General features: G+C 43.8%; 2 protein-coding genes across 14 annotated transcripts in view; one reads left to right on the top strand and one right to left on the bottom strand.

The window, feature by feature from the left end:
• zranb3 (zinc finger, RAN-binding domain containing 3) overlaps positions 1-2810 on the bottom strand; it is a 76733-nt gene extending 73923 nt beyond the window's left edge. The window contains exon 1 of one of the 4 annotated variants that reach the window (XM_056370800.1): positions 2672-2810. The gene's annotated coding sequence lies outside the window, so the exon portion shown is untranslated. Of the gene's footprint in view, positions 1-923; positions 1253-1293; positions 1426-1446; positions 2259-2671 lie in introns of those variants that run through there. The other 3 variants (XM_056370798.1, XM_056370799.1, XM_056370797.1) reach the window with 3 other exon arrangements.
• The window catches only part of LOC130165488 (R3H domain-containing protein 1), a 42789-nt gene continuing 18824 nt past the window's right edge, over positions 1272-25236 (top strand). For 2 of the 10 annotated variants that reach the window (XR_008826815.1, XM_056370809.1), the window contains exons 1-9: positions 4763-4942; positions 9816-9975; positions 14639-14840; positions 18557-18574; positions 19195-19284; positions 23006-23129; positions 24386-24464; positions 24672-24731; positions 25096-25236. Coding sequence is in view for 8 of the 10 variants with exons in the window: in XM_056370809.1 (XP_056226784.1) it covers positions 14679-14840; positions 18557-18574; positions 19195-19284; positions 23006-23129; positions 24386-24464; positions 24672-24731; positions 25096-25236 (674 nt within the window). In the remaining 2 variants the exon portion in view is untranslated. Of the gene's footprint in view, positions 1402-4760; positions 4943-9815; positions 9976-14638; positions 14841-18556; positions 18575-19194; positions 19285-23005; positions 23130-24385; positions 24465-24671; positions 24732-25095 lie in introns of those variants that run through there. The other 8 variants (XM_056370802.1, XR_008826814.1, XM_056370803.1 and 5 more) reach the window with 8 other exon arrangements.

The following is a 25236-nucleotide window of genomic DNA, read 5'->3' on the forward strand; positions in this document are numbered from 1 at the left end:
CAGCAACAGCATCTCCTTTGTGTTGCCACACCTGGTACAGTTCTGGTCAATCCGGCACACTAACAACCCCACAATATCATTCCTGTGTCAAAAAGTAAAAGCTTCCAGATAGAAGAGCACAAGCTGCTGTCTACAGTTGAGAACAAACGTCATGAATGTCATGTTTATTATATAACGAGTTGGTATTTTATTTAAAAAGAAGCCTACTTTCAACTTTCCACTCTTTCTTTAATATTAATAAACTTTCAGTGGATGAAAAGTGCACTGATATCTCTTCAACAGTTGTCCACCACGAGACACAAAGTTTAATTCTGTAATAAATAAAATAAAAAAAGTTATTCTCAAAGGCAGTATCCTACAATTATAGTTATGTATTGAGTTTGAAAATATCCATTAACCTTTTTCATATGTTAGAGGACCTACAGGACACCAACAAATTACACTATTGCACATTTTTAGTAAGAACGAGTTTGGCTAAAACAAACCAAATACAGTGTAGATGTAGCATCTTTAGCTAGCGCTAGCAACACAAATTGGAAGTAAACACACGAGCCTCCACAATTAAAAGCACCACTCGTATTTAAAAGACGTATTCACCTTCGTCAGCTCATTGTCTGTATTATTTTTTGACTATTCATTCCAGAAACGCATTTCTGTTCTTATATGCTGTTTGACTAGTTGCGTAGCTGGTACCTAGCTACCTAGGTAAAAAACTAGCAAGCTAACATAACTATTGTGTCACCTGTGTTTAAGTGACGGTAGAAGTTAGCAGAGCTGACATGGCAACATACAGTGTTGCTATGATACCGTGACTCGCGAGCAGCAACAGTATTCATTCACACAGTACATACATTTAAAACAGTTGTGTTAGCGAAGTTAATACGAAGAGACCAATATTATTTTTGTAAGTGTGTTGAGCCTACCCGGTGAGACAGCAGAATCAAGCGCTTTAATCAAACAGTTTCTGAGACAGCAAAGTGAACTGGGAAACTAAAAAAAGTTTCGCGGCAAATTTAAGGTACACTCGGTTTGTATCACCAGGCATCCGCAGCACGTAGTTGTCACGGTGCTCAATGCAACTCCCCTGACACTTTGTGATCTAATTTAACCACAATTCACCTAAAAGTATAAAGTTTACAACATCGTCTGGTGGGTATGTAAGATAAACGATAGAGTTGTCAAACAAACAGCGTACATGCGTGCTGCCATAACTCCAAAAAAAAAAAATCAGGCGACGACAAGACGTGACATATTTTCAACACCCTACGTGTCGAACGTGAGGAGCTGACGCACCTCTCCCAGCCTGGTGGACTCCGCTGCCTCTCCTTCACTCCGCCACAAACACTAGCTACTTCACCCTCGGTAGAGACAACGGCCGTGCACCGATTGTAAACCAAAGCGGTAAGGCAACATCAGATAATCTGCAGTATCCTGTCCAACACTTACCGGTTTTGCGAAAAAAGGAAAGAAAATGGGAAAAAAAAAATGTTAACCGGATAGTTGTAATCATGTAACACGAGCTAGTTAGCAGTAAACATCTCTCTTGCTAGTCCGTGACAGCTCAGTGCGCCGGTGTTTGGCCGTTTTTCAAGCGTTAGCAAGCCACAATGCCAGGTACCACTCGTTAGCTTAGCCCCGACACGATCCAACGCAAACGTAGCTCATTATGTCGCCTTGCTCTTCGGCTAAAATACACGCCTCGCGAGCAGACATCGTGTCCAAAATGCAAGCGGCCATATTTAAATTCAACGTTCGTCCGAAAAACCAGCCAGCGGTTCTTTTAATAATACAGCAGAATTCAACAACTTTCAGGCCTGGTTCGTCTGCTCCTCTCTCAGCAATATGCGGCAACGAACAGTGTGTACTAAGGTTAACTGTTTTAGCCGTTTTCAATAAACTTAACATTTAATTGAATTGCTGCGCTGCTTGGTTAAATGTCTTATCAGCCGAATTTTAGTTAAGCCTATCAATTATCAGACTTGAATGTTACGTGGTGTCCGCGGTTTGCAGGCTTGTCGATATCAAGGAAACATTAAATGGCCAAATTTGTAATGGAGTCTGGTGTAACGGGCTCGCTGTGGAGCAGGGAGCAAAAAACCCAGTGTAGCATTTAAGTAACATTGCTTTAATTGATTGATTCATACCCTTCCTCAATATTGTCTGTTCTAGTTGTGATGCATTCATGTCTGGTACTTAAAATTAAAAAAAAAAAATTTGATGGGAGCATAAAAATACATGTCACTCATTAATAAGTGAAGCACACGTATTAATAAAATATATATAACGTGCACCTTTAAGGAACCAAGCGGGGGGGGGGGGGGGGTTTACCAAATAAGGGCAAAGAGGGTTAATGTGTTTAATTTATAAGTACCAATCACTATCAGTGAATTAGTATCATACTAATAAATTGTAAATTTAATTATAATTAATGAAAGATAGAGTCTAAATTTGCTTCTTAATTAATTTATTGAGAGTATATGTTTTTTTAATATAACAGTTGAGTACAATTCTGTCACTGTTAGTTACTGTTACTGTCAGAGAGATTAAAAGCAGCGAAACCTGCCTTGAACTACATGTATATCAGTAAGACGCCATAAATTATTAACCTAATAACTCATTTTCGAGCTTGTTTACCAGCAACCCATATCCTCTACCATTCTGATGCACTAACCTGACCATAGCCGTGGTAGAGATGGAAGTGAAAGCTCCCAAGTTGTCACCACAGAGGCCGAGCATTCAAGATGGTATCATTTTCATTAAGGTGCCAGCGGAGCCTGGTGGGTGGAGAGTGGATGCTGGTTCAGTCCCTGCGGCTGCTGTTTTAGAGAGTGGAGACGACTGTGTTCATCTCTACAGGGCTGGCAACTGTGCTGTCGGCAAAACATCCTCTTATTAATGCTGTGTGTGTATATACTATAAGATGCCATTTTGCATTCCATAATCAGTATTTGTGTCAGCTACAGTCATTTGGAAGTCGTCGATCTGATTGTACACATGTTGAAATGATATATTTCAACGTGTGGTTTTCTTGGGTGAGGTGAAGTGTTTTAGGAAGTGGTAAAATCATGTCTCAAATTGCTCTCTAGTGATTACACACCCCTCTAAAGGCTTAAAATAAATGCTAATAATTGTTTGCCGAAACTGTTTCACCCGCTGCTGCTCAGGCCACTGCAGCCGCGACTCTGTTGACCATTCATTACACAGGTTAGGGCATATTTTGAGCTGATGACATTATCAGATATTGAGGCTAAGGATGCTGTGTAATAGCTTTCACCAAAGATGTGGCCCAATGACTAAATAATTCATCGCCTTCCAGAGGGAAAAATCTCCCTTTCCTATAATATTTGGTCAGGGCCATTAAATAATTCATCCGCCTATCCATAAATTGTTTGTTCAATTGGTGACCTTTTCATGGGATTAAGGAAGCATAATAATAAATTCTTCAGAGACCCGGCATAACGAATGGTACAATTATGAGGAAGGATTGGATCGGATCGGTTGTCGCAGCCTGGTGTTGGTTGCTAAGTGACAGCAGGAACTTTTCCGCCCACTGTGTTTGCTGTTAAAGTCTGAGTGACTGAAAGGACAAAAACAATCACATTATGGCAGTCTAGACTTGGGCTGCGCTCAGGACCTGTTTGCGACTTCCTATGTCTTTGACAGCCTGTCAGTCACTTAGTGATGAAAGCTTCATGAAGTAGATTATTTCAGGAGCACAGTTATGGCTCTTTTCCACGCTCTCTCCCCTGCATGTACAATGTAGACAGAACACTTGATCTTTAATGGAATAAGCAAGGAAAGCGAGTACTGGTGGAGGCTGTGATCCCTCATTGTTTTAACTATTAAATCCTCTAAAGTCATGAAAGGCAGATTTAGATTGAGTGGAGGAGGTTAGGGGTGTGGTTTCATCATACACAAGCTTGCTTCTTTTCTTCACGCAGTCAGTTTTCTAACTGATCCACCAATAAGCTTATCTTAATGTGCCTAAAGCAAAATGTTATATTGCAGTATTTCACTTTTCTGTTCCAGCAATGGGTGGTGATTCAGGTGGTGCCTGCTTCTCTGAGGCAGTGGGATTAGCTGTAGCCTTGTCTTCCTGCGTGAAAAGCAGGGTGCCAGCTTTAATGGGAAGGTAGCCCAGTGAACAGCTCGGCCTCTCAGCGGCCAGCGCCTCCCCATCGACTCTCCACCTGGTCTTTGAGCACCTAGCTGGCCACAGACATGTCGCTCCTGTCCCCTATCCTCTCCTCCTCCCTGTTTGTCGCCTCTCTTTCTCCTTCGCTTCCTCTTTTGCCTCCTCTGTGCCTTTCTTCGCCTTTTCTCTCTTGCTGCTCTACCACCCACCCTCCCATTTTTCTCATCTTCCTCTATTCTTCCTCTCAGTCTCCTTCTATCTATCCCATGTCCCTGGCTGCCCTTTCCTCCTCCTCCTCCAACCCCCGCCTCCATCCTAAAGCAGAGTAGCTAATGAAGAGCCCCATTTAGCCGGTGACTTTGGTTCAGTCAGCGCTCCGTAGCGCCGGCCGGCCTCGGCTGCCGTGACTGGCTGTTCAGGCTCTGACATCACACAGGGGCCAGCTGTTGATTTGGCGCTGTCTCCAAGGCTGGCTGGCTTGATGGCTTGTGGCAGGTAGACTTGTGCTCACACAGCACCCTCCCTCCCTCTCTCTCTCTCTCTCTCTCTCTCTCTCACTCCCCCTCTCTCTCTCTCTCTCTCTCTCTCTTTGTGACACCCACTCTCCCTCACCCTCTTCCTTTACACTCCCCTCTCCCCGTCTTACACTCTCACTCAGTCGAGCGAGCATACAAGAGGCAGCAGGCAGCTGCCGAGGAGCGAGCTGGGAGGCGACTCCAGCCTCCTCTCCAGCAAATTGCGCCTCCTGTACAATGGAAACTAAACGGTCGGGTAGCAGAAGGGATGGAGGGCAGAGCTGCCGGGCAGGTAGGTCCTGCAGCTTCCAGCCACTTCGCTAGCGAGTGGGCATCGATCTCACATGCCTTTTCCTGATTTATAATTTCCTCTTGTAGTTTTTTAATTTTTAATTTTTTGCCTTTTTTTTTAACATTTTCTTTGTCTTGTGCCTTTTGAGGCTGTAGATTTTTCTGCTGTTTATTGCCACATAAAGTGAACACATGTAGAAACTGGCATGAGAAAATCAGCTTTTCTGTGTCTTTAATCGTCGCATGGCAGCAAGTCGGTAAGCAAGTGTGCAGTCTCTTTCTTTTTGTCCTTTGGCTTGTAAAACTAAGCATAATGTGAGATTTGGTGTGCTGTCAGTGCTGTGTTACTCAGTGAGCCGAGCCAGAGCTTTTCTAAATCTCCTCGCCGGTTTGCCAGTGCTGCTTCTGCTTTTCATTACCAGGATAATTAACCAAGATGAGCCAATAAGAGGCTTCACTCCGCATTGTTCTCCAGCCAAGCTCATCTTCCGTCTCCCCTGTTTCCCCCTGTTTGTTCTGCAGGTGTTGTCTGCAAATGGACTTTTAATGACTCTGGCAGACTTTTTGAGTTATTCTTCTCTCATAAGGCTCCATAGCTTAAAACTGCTAGACTTGCATGTTAGTTTTCAGTGTTTATTGTTTTCTCCTCTAATTACCTAGATTGATATTCCCTTGAAGCTCTCCTATGGGATAGGTAATGGATTACCTACATGCTCTGCTGTGGATTTAATTTATTAATGCTGGCTGGCTGCACCGCACCGCGCTCACAACGCCTTGTGCGACCTGGAGGCAGAGCGAGCAGCGCAATTAGAGGCTCATTTGTGCCTGTTTATGTTTTTTTTGTTAATTCAGTCTGAGCTATTACAGGCAGTTCCTTAAACTGACTCTGCCTCAGTCGCCCTGAAATTGAGGCGAGCAGTGAAAGTGGTATAATTTCATAGGCTTTACACTAATCGTTTTTTGGTTCAATTATATAGCTCCCTTGTCAGTGCTTTTCTTGCTTTGCAATTAGGAGAAATGGCTAGAAAATGGGAGATTAGTTACTCAGTTAAGCAAAACACTGAAATCAATTTTATTGCAGCACCATGAATGTGAACCAGCATTAGTAACCTAATTAACTGTTTATGTGATGCCTGATTTTATTTGCCAGGGTGCACGTTCCTGCACTCTGCTGAAGCTGACTTATTCTAAATATGTCGTCTTCTTTTTATTCTCTTTTTCTTTTTTTGTTTGTGTTTGTGCTGAAGTCGTCAATTTTAGAAATCGGCTGAGAATAACTGGTCAGAAATGAAAAGCAGGTGACATAAAGCTGTAGCCCACGGACATGGCATTAGCTTTGTATTTGTGCTTTTGTCTCACGCTGCTCCACTGAATAGAGCTCTGTTTAGTATTCTACATTTCTGCAGACAATATCCCAGCTGTTTTGGCACAGCTCCCGCCGTTGTCCTTTCTTTTTATGTGACGCTCGCAAAAGCTCATCAGCCGCGATAAAGCGTGAATTAATTTCCAACACCATAGTCTGCTTAGAAATCTCTGGTTTCTTTGTGGCCACTCAGAAGCTTGCGAAGGTGATGGCTTGTTCTTTTCCGCCCCGCGTTTGACTCATCTCCTCGCTCTCGGCCAGGAATAGAGCCGGGGATGAAGCAGCAGATAGAGGGAGGGATTGAGGGTCCTTCACCTCCAGTTGAGCTGGTTATAGTCGAGACAAGAGCTCTGATCCACGCAGAGCTGAGCAGAACAGAACAGAGCAGAGGTGTGGGAGGGAAAGGTCAGCCTACAGGAGAGAGAGGCAGGTGTGTGCGTGTGTGTGAGTGTGTGTGTGTGTTTGTGCTTGTGTGAAGGGGAAAGAAAATAAGTGTACTGGAGGGTGCTTGCCTGCGTGTTCCTGTGTGTGTGTGTGCGTCCGTGTGTGTGTGCGCCATCACCAGCAGGCTCTTATGCACTTCACAGTGATTGAGAAATTTCTCATTAGCTTGCCATCAAACATAATTGTCCGTGAGAGTGGTCCGTTAAGAGCCCGGTGTATGATTAACTCGGCTCAGTCGACAGCCGCCCTCATGACCCTGCTGTGGGGTTTTTTTATTTTTTTTTTGTTTTGTTGAATATATGTGCAGAGGAGACTTCGTGTTTGTGGCTGTACAGCTACGATAAATAGTCCAAATGATTTTTGCAATAGTCAGATTTTATTGGCATCTTTGCTTTAACATTTTGCTACAATTAATTATTTGCATGTCATTTATTTTGATTGTATGCAAATGGGAAGGTTTAATGTGTGTGTGTGTGTGTGTGTGTGTGTGTGTGTGTGTGTGTGTGTGTGTGTGTGTGTGTGTGTGTGTGTGTGTGTGTGGCTGCAGATATGCCATCAAGCGTGGCGATAAAGGTGGCGTGAAGGGGCGGTGTGACACTGAACGATGCCTGAGGGAGCCTCTTTAAGGTTGCTGCGCTCTGCGGCGACTGTAATACCAATGAACCACTCCCTGTCAGCTACAGCACAATACCGGAGGACGCACAGACAGACGGAGCGTCTCCACAAGTGTGTGTGCGTGTGTGTGTGTTAGAAGCTGCTGAGCATCAGTCAGAGGGTGATGTCTCCCTCTGTCCACGTCTGTCAAAACATTTTTTTTTTGGGTGTGCATTGTTTGCGGCATTAGCATTCATAGGACTGTCTCCAGCATAGTAGACACACACACATACACACACACAGGCTCAGTGTGAAGTCCTGAAGCCAGCCAGCTAAGCCGTGGCTGCCCTGTCCGCTCAGCAGCTCTGGTCATAAAACCTGGAGCGCCCACGGCCAGACTCAGCCGCACCGCTGTCAGAGCAACTTTTACACTCTGTGTGTGTGCGCATACATGCGTGAATGTGTGTGTGAGCGATAGCTGCAGGACCAACACAAAATTACAGCGCAGGCTCCACATTTTCCCATTTCAGACGTTTAGCTGGCGCTCCTATTGCAGCGGCTTGAATTGGCACCACTTCTGCCTTCAACTAGGAGCAAGGAGGGCAAAATGTGGAGCCACAGCACAGAGGTGATTCTCCTGTCACACATGAGGAACCGTGTAAAAAGTGCTGGCTGCATTTAGACAGAGATAAGAGGTAAAAAGAGCAGCAGAGGGGTAAGAGATAAGGGCATCTTGGAACAAGAGGAAAAAGATATAGCTGATTCTGTCCTAAGATGACCAACATATAGTAATAGATTACCTGACTACAAACTGCATAAACTAGGCTTTGCACTCCAGATGTAATATTGATGAATGGCTCCTGCCTTGGGCGTCACTCAGCCGGTTGCCAATGCCAAGCAGAAATGTTACAGGCTCAAGGGGGACGTCAGAAAAGCTAATATTCAAGTTTCAAGCCTGAAAGATTGAATCTCCCTTCTACTCACATTATATACGAAGTAGTAGTAGATTGTATTAACATCAACGTGAAGCAGTCCTGTTTATTTTTTTCTCCTCGAGCATTGACACCCGTGGATCTGTGAGGCAGCTGAACAAAAGCAATGCACCAAATGGCGACTGATCCATGGCACGTCTCTCCCACCCATCATCATCTCAGTCTGCGGCTCAGGCTGCAGGGTGAGGCGTCGTGAGAAGGGAGATTATAAAGTGAGCAGGGATTCCACTTGACCTTTTTTGTCTGGCACCCGGGGGTCGTACCAAGACCATGTTGGGAGCAGCAGCCAGGCCTTGGCACCGTTGGGTGCCAGAGTCAGCGTGGCACCTCGCCCGCTCACTGAGACGGAGATTAGAGGAGGAGGGGGGAGGCCGGGAGAGAAGCAGGGAGACAATGAGAAGCCTGGACATGGGTCAGTTATGGATTTAGCTGTAGGAGAATGTATTAAGTGATGTGTTGCACAGCTCAGACAAGCAGTTGATAACGTGTCTAACACAAAATGAACCAACTTTTAAGTTATTTTATCTTGTCAAAATGCAAAACATTCATTGTTCGAGCTTCTCAATCATGAGGATTTTGTGCTTTTTATATTTTATATAACTCATTATCTTTTGGTTTTGGACCACTGGTCGCACAAAAGGAGACATTTGAGGCCATCAGTTTGGGCTTTAGGAAATTTTAATGTTCAGTTTGCACTTATAGATCAAACAATCAATCAATGAATGGAGTAAACAGTCAGGAGATTAATCAATAATGAAAATAACCATTTGCTGCTGCACTAATCTGATGTTTAGCAGCCTCATTTGGCAACCACCTGCGAGCACATTTTCACAGTATAGACGAGGCTGGTAGCTAATTAAAGTTCAATAGAAATGTCAAGTGAAGTTCACGCAGAAACGCTCATTTAGTAAAGAAGCTGGAAATCATATTTACTGTATCACTATTCGTCTTTCAAAAGTCTTTCTCTCCAATATTGTGTCAATATTTTTGCTGCTCTGTAGTTGTTGGTGTTTTCAGATGTCTGCCCTGCCCAACCAGTGTCACCCTGTAGTTCAGCTCGAAAGGAATTTGCTGGAAAATAGAGATTGTACGCTCGACGATTTGAAATTTATGTGCCACCAAATGGCAGAGGATTTTCAGCTGAGAAATGCTATCTTCCCCCCACTGCTCTCTGAATTCCTAATGCTTGGTTTTTACGAGGTTGGCAGGGGTGCTTTCTCCTGTTGCCTCCACCGCTCTTCCATCTCTGTGCTCATCCATTATTTATGGCGCATAGGCACGCACAGGCCCAGAAATACACACTCACCACAGTTTTTACTTTTTACTTTTGACTCACAAATATTTCCAGAGTTGCTGACATCCTGACTGCTGTCAGTCCATGCGACCTCGGTGTCAGTGGTGCTCCGAACCTCTGACCCCCCCCCCCCCCCCCCCCCCCTTCTAACACCACAGTGCTAACCCTGCACCTCTTTCATTGACAGGTCAGCAGGGGTCATGAGGGTGCCGGAGGCCCCGGTTGCTGTTCAGAGCAGCTGAAGCAGACATGGGCAGAGAAATCTCGGATGGCATCGGTAGGCTCAGCCTCATCGACTTCACCAGCCTCATCCTCCTTCGCCACAACCACCACTGGCTACGTATCAAGTACGTGTTCTGTTTATTTCTCTTTGACAGCAATAGTCAGTCAGGGATTGTGATAAACTCTGTGTTGCACAAATTTTAACTTAACTTAAAGAAAATATGCAAAAGAAAATTGTAATTCCACCCACTGCTGTTATGTGAATATTAGGAGGTGGCAGTATTGAAACAGTTGGTGGCGCTGTTTCTCCAATCAGTGTCATTTAACCACTGCAGAAGAAGAGAACATAATGAGATGAAAATAATTAACGGAGCGCCCATCAAATCTCGAATGGTGGAAACATGATTGAGGTTTGACACTTATTAATTTGTATTAATTTGAGGAAGGTTACAGTCTCCTTGTCGCTCCACACAGATCTGATGTTTAAGTCTAAAGCATTTATTTTTCTCTTCAGTGGAAACTAAACTTTAATGGTCCCGTATTTTAAACTTCTTCTGTGTTTTATGTGTTCAAGTATTGATCCATGAGAAGATATATTTGTAGTTTTATGAGCCAAAAACCATCTCAGTGTAGTTTTACATCTCCTCTCTCAGGCTTCTCTCTGGAGCTCTAGTAACAACATGTCAGTGAGCCAATCAGGAGAGAGGAGGCTCTGAGCCTCTCTTCTGATTGGCTGACTGTTTTCTGAGTGATTGAATGAACATATAGCAGATTTCAGGTACATCACCAAGTTCCAGAAGTCCTGACGGCTCGTATACTTTCACAGTATTAATATAAAACCTAGACCTGTTTTTATAATGAAACAACACATGCACATCTACAATATGAGACCTTTAAGTCAGATGCTTAATTTTATCCACCAAAACTTTGTTGAGGATGAAAACAGGTGGATGGAAACGTAATTAGATAGTAATTTTGTTTATGCCTCTCATTTCTATCTCAATAATTATCCCAACATTATCTCTAATGGTGTGCTGTGAAACAATCTTTATAATTACACGGTAAGAATATCTCACATTGGGACATTTCACTTCGGATTCATTTAGATGTGAGAACTGTAAGACGCAATCTAAATGTGACGGTTTTGTCAAGAGATGATAAATGATTATATAGAAAGATCATCAACTCGGGTTATAAATGAGTCTCTACAGCAGCAGGATGTATTATAGTCTTTTATTCCAGGGCTCAGATATTCCATCAGTGTCTTAGATGGTGGTTTTCACTTCAAGGAAACCAGACTACTCACTCCCATTTAACGCAGTGCTACAGCAGTGAAAAAGACGTCCGTCACAAGTTTTTGATTTTTAACACACTCTGCCAATTGTTGTCTTCATAAATAAGAATGCAGTAAATAAATATCTTTATTTTCACACCTCTTCTTTCTAATGTGATTTGAATCTCGGGCAGCAAAAGTTTCAATTAAAAAAAAACAGTTAAACTCTGTATTTGAACTTTTACATCACCTTGAACTCCAGTGCGAGGCCTTGGTGCAGTTTTAACACAAAATAAGTGAAGAAGTGTTTATATACGTGTGGAGCAGGATTCATTCAGATCAAGCAACAACAGTTACTCTGCAACACACGTGACCTCTTTCACAAAGTTTCCCTCCTGCTACAGTGGAGCAGCATCTCCTGATGAAAGCAAATAGCTCTCATTATACTTAATCTATTATCCATAATATGACATTACAATATTAGGGGAGCCATAAATGTAATATATATACAGAGAGATATGTTTTAGAAAAATCCGGTGATGTCCGTTTTCAGTCTCACTCATAAGAGACCAATTTGCCGCTCCCTAAATTCCCAGAGGTTTCCTTAATGTAATAGCAAGGATCAAATGATGATCCATATTACTTATGCAGTCAAAACATCAGGGATTCTAAACAGGCACACGGTGCAATTACCTCGGCCATGAGAGACGAGACGGTGAAATTCGAATGCATCAAAGTCTGAAGCCAAATTTAGTCCAACACTCCAGTCCCATGATAAAATGTGTTTGGAAGAATGAATGATTCGGTGAGGGACAAAATAGCTATCCATCACGAGCGCGGCTCTTGAAAATATCTGTCCAATATTGCAAATCTTCAAGCGGGCGACTCCAGAGAGTTCACTCATCAAAATGTCAGCAACAGACACTAAATATTCAAAGGCGAACGCAGCACTCTGGAGTATTAAGCTGTTTTCCTTCAGAATGTAAAAATAATGTAAAGCAGCAGCCGGCGTTGCTTTTGTCAAACCTCTGACAGGTCGTTGAAATTCAACATCTGACTCTCCGGTGCCCAGCTAAATCTTAGCTAACCTCTTAGCCTTGCACAGCATTGGGTTAGCGATACATTTGCCTGGCAGAGGAGCTCAGGAGAGCAGCGGGCCTCGCTAGAAGTCAATTACCCTGACAGAGGAATTGGATGCCACCTATTTTTTTTTTTTTTTAAAGAGAGTGGGCTCCCGCTCGCTGTCTCAGCTCTTTTGGGACGGAGATTAACAATCAAGTCTCAGCCGGCCGCTTTGCCGCTCGGCGATCAGATAGGAAAATGGCTCTGATCACTGCCGGGCAAGTAGGTTGAGGCCCTCCGCTGATTGGTGAGGGCTGAAACACACACACACACACACACACACACACACACACACACACACACACACACACCAGGCCGGTCACGTACACACTGGAGCACAGAGAGTAAAGTGCTGTCATGTGTGGATCCAGTTTTGATGTGCAAAGTGAATTTGATGAGCCCATTTCTAATTAACCTATTAATCATAGCTCTCATGTACCAGATGTCTGCCCTCCCTTCTTATGTGTGTGTGCGCCTGTGTGTGTGTGTGTGTGTGTGTGTGTGTTTCCCTGCATGGGGTCTGACTGCATAATTAGGGCATATCAGCAGGATGAACTCGCACCATGACTTCAACATAGGGAGGTCATGGCATTACACAGATACTTCCAACGACGGACCATAGGTGCGAAGCAGCTCACGTTGCAGGATCAGTTCTTTTATTTTGAAAGTGAGCCTTTGTTTTTTTTTTAATTAGAAACTTTCCCTTTGGGGACATTTAATCAGAAGGAAACAGTTTATTAATTTACCTTTTTTTTAATAGGCATTTTTGATATTGCAAATCAATTTAATACCAAATTAAGTTCAAACAAAATAAATAGATGAGTTGGATGTCATATTGTTGTTTTGGGGGGCCCATCTGTGGGATCTCAGAGGACCAAACTGTCCTGCTGTGTCTTGTCCAGTCGAGTCCATTGTCTGGTGCTGAACAGCTGCAGAGCTGTGAGACAGTGCAGACAGAGACAGTAGTGACTGATGACCCTCTCTCCTCTTTCTGCTACTTCAGAGACCTTTTCTCGCTCGTTTTGAGTCGTCAAGCACAGGTGTAAGTAACGACATTACTAATGGCTGAATTACATTTACACCAGCGTCATTAGTTACGTGTGTTTTGTTCCCTGCTATAACTCTACTCGCCGCCATTAAGACGTTTGTTCAGCTGCTCCGCTTTTTCACGACCGCAGTTTTGTAGCTTCGTCTTTCAAAATAATACCCACGAGAAAAAGTGAGACAAAGAAAACAGTCATTATCAAACACTCGTCGACTGCACCACAGAAGAAGAGCAGGTGTTTTCCTGTGGGCCTGGTGTAATGATCCAATTTGAACAAGTAAGTTTCATTTCTTACTTTCTGGATAAACAGCTGTTACATCAGTTTATTTCTTTTAAATTTTATGGACATTAATGTCATCGTAATACAACGTATATATTTATCAATTACTGCATTATTGCTGTTTGCATTTTTTAAAATAAATGAACCAAGGTTGTTGTTAGCATTATTATTCGATAAATAAAAAAAAATAATTGAACTTTTTCATCTTTGTCACAGTCTAAAGGAGAAGAAGCATGAAGATGATGATCCCTCCACACCCCAAATTCTCAAGTGCTTTTTATTCTTTACTGTGTACCAGCAGAGAGCTGCTCTCGCTTTGATCTTTACGTCACGCCGTTCAATATGTTGATAATTCTGGATTTGTAAAATGATTTGCTCGTCGAGTCGTGTTATCTCTGAAATATTAAATCTGATCTGATCTGTGAAAATATGCATCATTATGGTATTTACACATTAACGACCTGTTTTCACTCGCTGTGGAAAGAGAAGGAAGAGCAAACACAAATTTAGATGTAGAAAAAGAATAATATATTCATAGAGTTTGTGCAACAGACGATATAGGTTAAAAACAACAAACCAAATAAACTTTTATTTAAGGCCACGCCAATCCAATACTGACATCCATATTTGAGTTTAAAGAATCCAATAACACTATTTATATCTAACATCTTTAATAAGGATCTGTTAAATTTGTGTTTTAAAGAAGGATTGCAGTTGAAAAATCTGTACAAAAATATGCAACAGTGTCTATAAAATATCTGTGACATATCTGTACTGTAATATCTTCAGCTAATATCACACAATTGAAACTTCTCTCACTACAGCTAATGTGTTTGTGGTCACTGCTCAGATACAGTGCGTCTTTTGTTTGTATGTTCCTGTTACTCGAGGCTTTGAACTTGAATAAAAAGACATTATAAAAACGGAGAACTACAAATGTGTATCATCTCATCTCACAATGCAACCTATGTAAACAGATTGTCTTAAACATTTTGTGATTCTTTCTTGTAAGCCGCCAAAAAGGAAATGGTCCTTACAGACGTTATTCCTTTTTTTTTTTTGTTTCAGGTTCTCTCTATTCGCCAGCATCTCCCAGTAAGACTTTGCAATGAGAATGTCTGATACCGCTGACACTGAAACAATGAAGGTTTCCGAGGCCACCGACCCGGCGTCATCTCCAAAAGACAGTGCAACCAAGTCTGAGGTTTCGGAGCAGAGCCAGAGCAGCAGAGACGAACACGGCGGCAGCAACAGTAAGAGGGACGCACAGGTAAAGAACAGCGACGTCTCCTGCCACTGACTGAGATTATGTTAACGCTTTAAAAACTCTCCAGTGAAGTCCCGTTCCCGTACGCCACTGGTTGGTGTTGTATTGACTGGATGATTGAGCTCTTTCGTGAAAGAAAGTGTCAGTTTCCTCGACCCTACTAATGGTGGAGGTTTAGAGGTGTCAGCAGCCGGATCGAACCCCGGACTGAGCTGAGGACACTTGACACTTTACCAGATATTTCTCACTTTTCTCCCGTGAAAATTCACTAACAGTCAGCGTCAAACACAAAACGCCCGAGGGATCTCCTGTCACCTGCAGCGTTCGAGACGATTTCCCCGGCTGCTTCAGCAAGCAGAAATTATCCCTGAAAAGTATAATCTGCTCAGACTGAAATAATAATGTGGAGCTTGACTCGACTTTACCACAGGGTCAGTCACTCCGTCTGCCCGGCTGTTGAGAAAGTTGTAGAAAATAATTTGGGCGTGCGAACCAGTGAATCTCATGTATCCTCCATGGGAGACATTTAAGCAGCGATCTGCTGGGGATTTGGGACAGCTAAGATCACTTTCAAATAAACTGCTAATTAATTAGGTCTCTATGTCATTGCAAAGAATGTGCTTTGGGACCGCAGAAAATTTGCACTTGTTAATTTGGCTTTTAAAGTAAAACTGGTGCTGACTGGTTTGTGCCCGCAGAGGGAACGGACACTAAAAAGCAAAAACTGGCGACGCAACGTGAAATCTTTTCAAGTGTGGTCAAGGCAACAAAATCCAGGAAAGGGAAAGGATTGTCTCTTTGGCTGCAGCCTAAAAATAGGATTCAGGCCAATCTGGCCTTGTGGTTGGAGGCAGGCAGAGCGAGGGAGTCAGGCAAGCAGATAATCTGGAGCTCAAATCCTGGCTTATCTACCAACTTCCTGTGTCTTTGTTACCCTGAGGAACAGAATGACACCAGCATGGGGGAGCCGCAGCCGAGAGAGGAGGGGACCCAGGAGGAAGAGGGAGGCAGGGAGGGGAGTAGTTGAGAGGTTGTAAGAAGGAGGGATCAAGGAGAGGAGGAAGGTAAAGGGACATGACAGATGCGGTGTTGAAGAAGACGGGAGGGAGAGCAGAGGGAAGAAGAAAAATAAACAGAAACCTCTCACTACAAACTAAATCTGGTCAATAAAACTAACTAGCAACAGACCGCAACACTGCTCTGAGCAAAGAGGAACTTGAAGTGAGACGATGTAACTCGTCTTCCTCTTGGAAAACGAAAAGTTGACCTCGCAAGCAATAAAACGCACCATCGCTCAGTTCCGTACATACACGGGTTCGGCTCTATAGCAACTCTATAGCAGCTAATGCTAACACGCCACAGAGACACTGCTGCGTAAGTGACATCACTGAGATTTTATGACCGTTCTCTACTAGTGCGCCAATTTTTTAGTTCAGTCAGGTCACCTACTAAAGGAATATGTTTTGACATTTAAGGATAATATTCACTTTCTTGCCAAGAGTTAAATAAGATTGATACCATTCTCGTATCTGTGCCTTGAAATGTAAAGCTAAAGCAATTAGCAGTTGTCCTGGAGTCCTGCTTCCAGCCTTTATGCTAAGCTAAACTAATCGACTGCTAGTTGTAGCTTCTTATTTAGCATTTAGCATCTTGTCATCTAACTCTCAGCAAGAAAGCAAACATGCGAAGTCAAAAAAAACATGTCAAACTCTTCCTTTTAAGCTCGAGACTCGGGAATCTTGAAGTGACGCTCAGTGTGCCGTCATCCTGCAGTTACCACTTGTGGCCACATTGGCCGCTGTTTAGCAAAAGTTACAACGGCGCAGAGGAACTGATACTGTAATTCTACGTCTTTCACGTGTAAATTAATCCTTTCGTAATATTCACACAGTAAAATAAATAAATGTAGAGACTAAAATTTGTAGTTGCTCTGGTGAACCTACAGTAAAACTCTCTTTACCCCCAGGTGCCCCCTTAATATATTATCCCTTCCTCCTGTAATGTCTTTTGTGACCTCTCATATCAAGAAATGCTGACGGCACTGAAGCCCCCACCCGCCCACCCGTCCACCCCCTCGACCTTTCCGCTCGTAATTTTCAGCAGTAGAGGAGGTGAAGCTAATTCTGTCGCTCCGTGTCAGAGCAATGGTTAAACGCCTGAACTGCTCATTGTGGGAGTAATGGATGAGGAAGGGAGTGGGGATAAGAAACGGCAGAGGAGGCAGCTGTAGTTGGAACCAGGGCGGGGTGGAGGGGTGGGAGGATGGGGGGTGGGGGGTGGGGGGGGCAGAAAAGCATTCCGACAGAGGAAGGGGGGGGTGGGGGGGGTGGAAAGACTGGGTGACTTTGCCACCATCTGCCTCCAGCTCTCCGGCTCCGTCCTCTGCGGCAGGACAGGTGGCTGGTGGCCGTCCTACTTCTGCTGACTTCAGCCCTTTCCCTCTCCCCCTCTCCCATTCCTTTATCTCCTGCCGGCATTGTTCATTCCCCACCGGCCCCCACGCCACTCAATTAGCTGGTGTAGCGGTGCGCTCACAGTCCCAGCCCTCTCCTCCCTCCCTCCACCCACCCTTCCCCTCCTCCACATCCATATTACCTGATACAGAAAGGGGCGCGGCAGGTCATAGGCGTTGGAGATGGGCGAACCGTGGTCCATTTCAGGTTTTTTTTTCTATGTGTTACTTGGCCCTGGAGCTCAATGAGGGAGGGGGAGGGGTTGTCCTTTTGATTTTTAGAGGACAGGTGGGAAGGACAGTGTGTGTGTGTGTGTGTGTGTGTGTGTGTGTGTGTGTGTGTGTGTGTGTGTGTGTGTGTGTGTGTGTGTGTGTGCACCACCACACGTGTGGATGCATGTTGGGATTAGGAAGCAGAGGACTGGGCTCTGTTACAATTTAGACTGAAATGGCTCCTGCCAGGTCTCCCCCCCCTCCCATCCTCCCATCCTCCACTCCTCTGTGCGCGCTACTGAGAGACCTTCTGTTTATACGTACACGAACACACACACACACACACACACACACACACACACACACACACACACAGAGCCAGTAGTGCGTAAAGCGCAGAGGCACCGAGCTGTCTCACACACTGCTGGGTGGCTGGTTTCTCTCTGCTTTCTGCATCTCACCTCCAGCGCCTGGGTCTGATTCACATGACAGCTAAATGGAGCTGAGAGCGAACGCATAAAACTGACCTGAATCACTTCCAGCCAAATGTCTGGCTTTTATTTTCTGCAGTGTGTGTGTGTGTGTGTGTGTGTGTGTGTGTGTTAGAAAGGGGCCCTACAGTGCAACCGCTTTGGTACCATATGCTCTGCAGAAATTAATTCATGCTCCCAGGAAATTGTGAATGTTCAACTTGAGATTTCATGCTGCAGAGGGGATTTTCACTTTATTTTCGCCTCTGAATTTTGTCCTGTGCAACTTGAATTTTTCAGCTGAGGAGCAAACATTAAATCGCAGGCATTACAGGAGGATATATGATTTGTTTCGTTTTGTTTTTTTTTGTTGTTTTGTCGTCTTGAATCGCTGTGCTCTTTTGCAGAGCTGGTAGCGCACGCATGCACAAAATGTAGGCCAGTCATATTTAATTCAAACTTCTCCACTTTTTTTTAAAGTAACAGTCCTCTTTCCCCCCTCCAAACTTCTGTGGTTTGTTTGATTTTTTTATTTTTTTTTCCTGTGCACTTCTTCCCTGCACCCCTCCCCTACCTATGGACAGCCTGTGAAGTACTCTAAGGTACGGTACGTTCGACATGCATGTTGTGCAAGGATGCTCCGACCTCATGTCTCGTGCACTTGGATTGCGTTGTCTGCTTGGATTGAATTGGAAGTTGTACCTGTGTTTATCGTATCGTTATCGCCTTGCTGCAGACGCCTAAAAAAATGACCTCAGTGCAATGTGTTGAGATGCCATTACATGAATGACAGTGGAGGCCGTGACGTCAGCTGTGTCTTGAGAATACGAAAACGGTTAGAAGTGGTCATTTCCTGTGTGCTTGCTGCATTGCTGTTGATGCTCCCTGAGGAAAACCATGAGAGGGACTGCGTTTATGTGAAAATGCTTACTCTGTTTTTCACTTACGATTGTTCTGATGAAGTTATCTTGAGAGGATCTGCAGCCACAGGTCCACAGTCACTCTGGAAAAAAGATTTTGTCAGCTAAAATGTGAAACACCGAAACTGTTTTTGATTTGCTTGCAAGAATTGATTGTGCTCGCTGGCTGTTTCTGTTTTACTTTTTTTTGGCTTGTCACTGTGATGCGTGATGATATTGATGCCGTTTCGTGTGTGCATGGTTTTAACTGTGCCCACCTACCTGCACCCCCCCACCCCCCCACCCCCCCCACCCCCCCTTAGTCCAACACCAGGCTAAAGCTCGTGCGGAGCCTGGCAGTGTGTGAAGAGTCCTTTCCTTGCCCTATTCCTGAGCCTTCAGCAGCACCTCAGGTAACAGTCTTCCTCAATAACCAGAGTGTATTCATGTTAGAGACGTGCCGGTATACTGTTTTTACTATGTGCTGTTTCTATTACCGTCAACGCCGTGATTACTGACGCGTTCAGAGGACACCATGAACGCAGCATAGTGGCTTTATATCAGTCAAACAGAGCCAGAGAATCAGCTTCTGACCATGACTCGCTATGCTAACATTAGCAAGTTCTCACCTACTTAAACACTGCAAGGTTACAGCTGCCAAGTCGTAACATTCACTAAGAGACTATTATGCATTTTACGTGACTGACAAAGAGGAAAACATGGCACATGTTCCTCATATCTTCAGCTCTGGCTGTGGTGTCTGTTTGTATGAGTGTGCGCCAGTCTGTCGCTGTTATGTTTTTAACAGTCTAAGTAATATTTAATACCGGACCGTCTTGTAGACAGGTGAGTCGGGTCGTGAACTCTGACTGGGAAAACAACCCAAAAAAATTTCCCTGCACAAAAATAGGATTTAATAGAATAGAACAAGAACAAGGCATCAGCAGTGAACACGTTTATATGAGTAGGAGACAAAATTAGCTTAGCTGAGTTGGAACAAGCTTAAAAGCACATTGTGTTTGTAAGTTTGAGATTTGACTGGTCATCTTGTTGCACCCTCGTCCTCTGCAGAAGGCACCTGACTGGAGAATTAGCACCTGCAGCTGTTTATCTCAATGAGCCAACTTCTTTATATTCACATAACACTAGTGGATGGAAACGCGTGTGAATTGATATTTTCTTATGACAATTTTCTGTGAGTTTATTTTCAAATTTGGGGCTAAATTCCAACAGAAGCTCGACTCGTGTGCAGGAGAAACAGATGGAGTAATTTCATAGCTTTTAAACAACCAACCTGCTTTTGGTTATGGTGTTTGAGTATATTGGTCCATTTGTCCCAATAAAGCTGAAATCACAGTTGACTGTTGAGTTTGGGAGGTTTCCACTGCGATCATGGTGCGAGGTGATTTTACTGTTTCAGTTCTGAAAAGTTTAAATATTTTGGTGATTTATTTGGTCGCAGCATGACAACTTGATACCGGCACATCTCTAATCTCAAACACACTCTGTTCATATGGAGTAGAATTTTCTTGTGAGAGACTGATTCACCCCTCCGTCATCCCATCAAGCCCGGTGTGACATAGCCGGTTCTCCTCCACCGCCGCGTTAAGCTACAGGCGCACAGTGCTGACCCGGGATCAGCTCTTCGTTGCGGCTCATTATAATTGAGCAGATAGACCCTACGACGCTTGATTAGCGGCCTCCGTCTGACAGCTGTGATTAAATACCTGGCCGTGACCGTCTGATGAAAACATCACATCATCAAAAAAAAAAAAAAACAGAAAGTGTCGAGCTCCAGCGGCGAGGCCGACGTTACTTTGCTAAATCAACTCTTCTTTTTTACACCGTATCTCCGGGCACAGCCCCCTGTATGATCAAACTTTCTCCATTACATGCCGCTCTGCACAGCTCCTGGCATGCACCTACACACACACACACATACACATACACACACACACACACACACAGGTGTATCTGTTCCATGCGTTTCAGCCAGTCAGCACCGAGCCCCATAACCAGAGGGCGGTGTTATTCCCACAACAGTCTCGCATCGTCTGCACTCACACGACGTCCTGTATTACTGCCATCAATCATGTCGAGGAAATTACAATTTCCACACGTCAGCTACAGAGAGCCGTGGAGCGCTCTAATTGAATACTCCTGATATTTCCCCCGCTACTGTTATTGGGCCCGGAGTCGAGACTCCTTCTGCGGCGAACTAACCTAGAGGGGCAAAGTAAAGCAATAAAGACAGAGGAGGGAGGGAAAAAAAAACACATTAGTGGAGTACACACATTCAGCTGGAAGATCGCTGCTTCTCATGATTATCAAATCTAAACATTTGCCATTGTTCACCATTTTTACATTATCGCCTCCACTGTCACACTGTGAGGATGAACAAAGGCCTGTATGGATCTATAGGCCGTCTGCGCTGTCTCCACATGCTGGAAATCTACATCTGCCCTCACGCCGTACGCCTGGCTGTCATTTCCAATCAATGGCCGATAGCGGAGGGCCCTCTGAATACACGCCGCACTTTTCTTTTCTTTTCTTTTTTTTTTTGTTTTAGACTGACAGCACGTTCATTACGTATTCAGAAGACCATCATTTTCACGCTGTTTTTCCTTTATCTCAAGGTAAATGGATGTCAGGAAACAAATGAGGCAGCTCGCAACAGCTGCACATCATCCAGGCGGCTTCCATGTGATGCCGAGGGTGGCATTAAGTAGCAAACATCACCGCTTCTTGCCAGGGGGAGAAAGAAAAAATAAAAAATCCCTTTTGCTTTGAAAAACACACACACACACACACACACACACACACACACACACACACACACACAGACACACACATATATGTACTCGCTGTCACTTTCGCAACACGCAATCCTAGACTCATTTTCACTTTCTCCCGGTCTCGCTCAGGCAATTAGTCAGTCACGTTTTCTCATTAGCATTTTACATTTTCACATATATTCAGCGTCTTGAAATGAAGGAGAACGCGGCGTGTCATTATCTGGCTCTGCAGCTGTTGCAGCGATCACACTCATGACCTTTTTTGGTTATGAGCTGCTCTCCCACCACCAGGTCACCCCCTTTCCCTTCACTCGTTCATTCATTCACTTCCCTCTCTCTCTCTCTCTCTCACACACTCACTCACACACACACACACACACACACACACACTCGCACAGACCCTCTGATGTTAGCTTTTCCAGAGTTGTGTTTAATCCACTTACGGTGCACTGGCAACCCCTCTCTTCTATTCAGCTTTTTCCTTTTCAGCCTTTGTAGAAGCGCCTGAAAAGCAAATCAGATACCGCTCTGAGTCGTGTGTGTGCGTGTGTGTGTGTATATATATATATATATATATATATATATATATATATATATGTGTGTGTGTGTGTGTGTGTGTGTGTGTGAGTGTGGCGAGGAAGAGCATGAACCAGGGGGTAAACCAAGGCCATTTTTAATAGATCTCACAAAACATCCACACCAGTCTTCCAACCAGATTGCAGCATGGTTGATTTTTTTTATTTATTTTTAACACTTGAAGGGGGATTACAGCGAACCCCTCCATTCTGTTGAATTTTAAGGAATGAAATGTGCTGCGTTGTTTAATTTCAGGCTCAAATTCATGTATTATTCAGGTGCTTTAATAAAAAACAAGCTAATCTGGCAGATTAATTGCCATAGTGATTTGGAATTCATGGACGCAGGCGCGTTATTACCAGCAAGGAAACAGGTTTTCCACGATAAACCAGGAGAGTTTATTAAGTGTCTTACAGTGGCCTCTTTTGCCCATGCTATTCTCTAATTAACCTAGAACCTCAGGCAAGATCAGAGAGAATTAAATGCCTCATATTTAATGCCTCCTTTCTAAATTAATGTCTCACGTCTGTTCATCATTCAGAGCAAGACCCAGGTCACATTTAACATTTGACGCTCTTGTACAATGTTGACATTATTGCACTCGTGTGTGGTAACTAGTCAAAATAGTTAAATTGGGGCCATTTGGCAACAAACAACACACACACACACACACACACACACACACACACAATTTCAAATGCTCTTACCCTGAATCCAGTTTTTCAGTTGTTTCTTTTGTTGTGTTTTCCCCCTCCCTGAACAGGATGGATTCCTTGTCCAGCCCTTTGAAAAGGAAGAACGAGCCGCACAGGACCAAGCTGAGAAAGAGGAGAGCTGTGACAAGGTGGACAAACCTGAGAAAACGCAGAGGAAAAGGCTGTCGAGAGGTGAGAGATCAGAACGTCCCTGAATATAAGTTTGGTTTCATTTTAAGGTTAGAAACTTCTGCAGACAGATTTGCCATCGCGGTCGCAGCAGCTGAGATATTTCCATTAACACCTCCAGCTTTTCTTTACATCACAAACACCTGGGGCCTCATTTATAAACATTGCTTACTCCCAAAAAAAAGGAAGTTGAAAGATGCATCCAAAAATTGAAATTTATTTATAGAAATCACGGCAGGATAATATATGCATATGTAAAATATGTTTATACCGCCCATGATATCATTTTGGTGACAGCGTGTCCGTGGCAACACTGAAGGCAAAGTGTTAAAAGGAAGCCAAATGCTTTAATGATACTTATCATACAATCCGTGTCACTCAGCCAAATTACAGCCTTCTAATAATTATATCCTTTACCATGTCACGAGGAACATCCAATCCTAAACATTTTTTTTTCTCTCTCTGGCGCAGTGCCCTCCAGTTTGTCCAAAAGCACTTCTCCGTTTTAAATGATATCTCATTATGGGCCGATAATTGGCGTGATTCAGTTAATTGCGACAAGCTCAAGGTGTGAAGCAATTATACAGATTCCCACGGGCGTATAAAGGTGTCTGCTTCCCTCTGTGGAGCAACACTACTGATGAGGCAGCCTCCAATTATAGGAACCAGACACCCACCGTGGGGAAGGAGCTCCGGTGGTCCCTGACTCCCACTGATGGGTCCCATCCTTTTGTTGGTGCACGGGAACATGTTTTTGGTGTCAACTTCGTTATCTGTCCACTTCTTCATTTCTCAAATGGTTCAGCTGGCAGCGCCGCAGATACAAGCTGCCAGATTGTTTGTCTTTCTTTTTTGTTTTTTCATATCGGTGGCACCAGAAAACAACCATCAGATATCACGGTCAACAGTGTCACCCTCACCGAAGTTTCTCTTTTTCTGACGTTGCCTGTCTGACTTTTCCCATTTTCTCCCCCCTCACAAATACTTGAATGACAAGCCAGATTAATTTGCATATCAATATTCACAACAGGCGTTTCATTAGCTGTTTATCATTAATTTGGAGGAGTTAACGAGGTGGAACATTTTCGAGCTCCTTGTTGTTCATAGAAATAAAATTTTATATTGAGAAAATCCCAGGGATTGTTTTATAAATCAGGACACGTCGGAGCTTGAAAGTGAAGATCTGCGATGCATAAGCTTTAATTTCAAACGTGGCCATGTTGATTATTGAAACAACGCTTATGTCTCTGTTTGGTCAGATTCCAGTCAAGACTACACAGATTCAACTGGCATAGATCTGCATGAGTTCCTGGTCAACACGTTGAAGGGTAACCCCAGGTAAGCTCAACACACCTGAGTAACACGGCTGCAGTGAAGCATTGACACTCGCCACTAAAAACTTTAGCTTAGCAACTCGCCAAACCCCTGCATGAATTTTGATCTGCCACTTTCTGGTGCCTTTAACTTTGTTTCGATTACTCTCTGAACGTCGATGATCTTTTCTTACAACCTGAGGAGTAAAAACCATGTTTTGTTTTTCCTCAGGGATCGAATCATGCTTCTGAAGTTGGAACAGGACATCTTGGACTTCATCAGCAATAACGAGTAAGTTTCACACAAACACATTAAACCAGAGAAGAAGAACTTGATGATTAAACACTCCAGTTGTTTTCGAGATAACAGGAGGATCTTCACACTTGGTGATGGTCTGTGCTTGATGTCGCACAATTACGACAAACAGCTGTTCATCGTCCCAGCTGTTTGGATTGTGATTGCTCTGTTACTGAACTTTCTATTCTGACTCTGGTCATCAAATTCTCCATTTAGTGTCTTTTGTAAGTCTGAATGTTTTTCTTACATGGTAAAACAACAACATACGGCGACCAGATGAAACATGAACTTAACTTGCTGAACTCCTCATGTCAGACTGGCATTGTGACTGATGTGTTTTATTTTCTTTTTTCTTTAGAAGCCAAAAGAGAAAGTTCCCGCCCATGACCTCGTACCATAGGATGCTGTTGCACCGAGTGGCAGCTTACTTCGGCATGGACCACAATGTGGACCCCAGTGGAAAATCAGTGGTGATCAACAAAACCACCAACACTAGAAT

This window comes from Seriola aureovittata, chromosome 24, assembly GCF_021018895.1.
Source record: "Seriola aureovittata isolate HTS-2021-v1 ecotype China chromosome 24, ASM2101889v1, whole genome shotgun sequence".
Classification (NCBI taxonomy): domain Eukaryota; kingdom Metazoa; phylum Chordata; class Actinopteri; order Carangiformes; family Carangidae; genus Seriola; species Seriola aureovittata.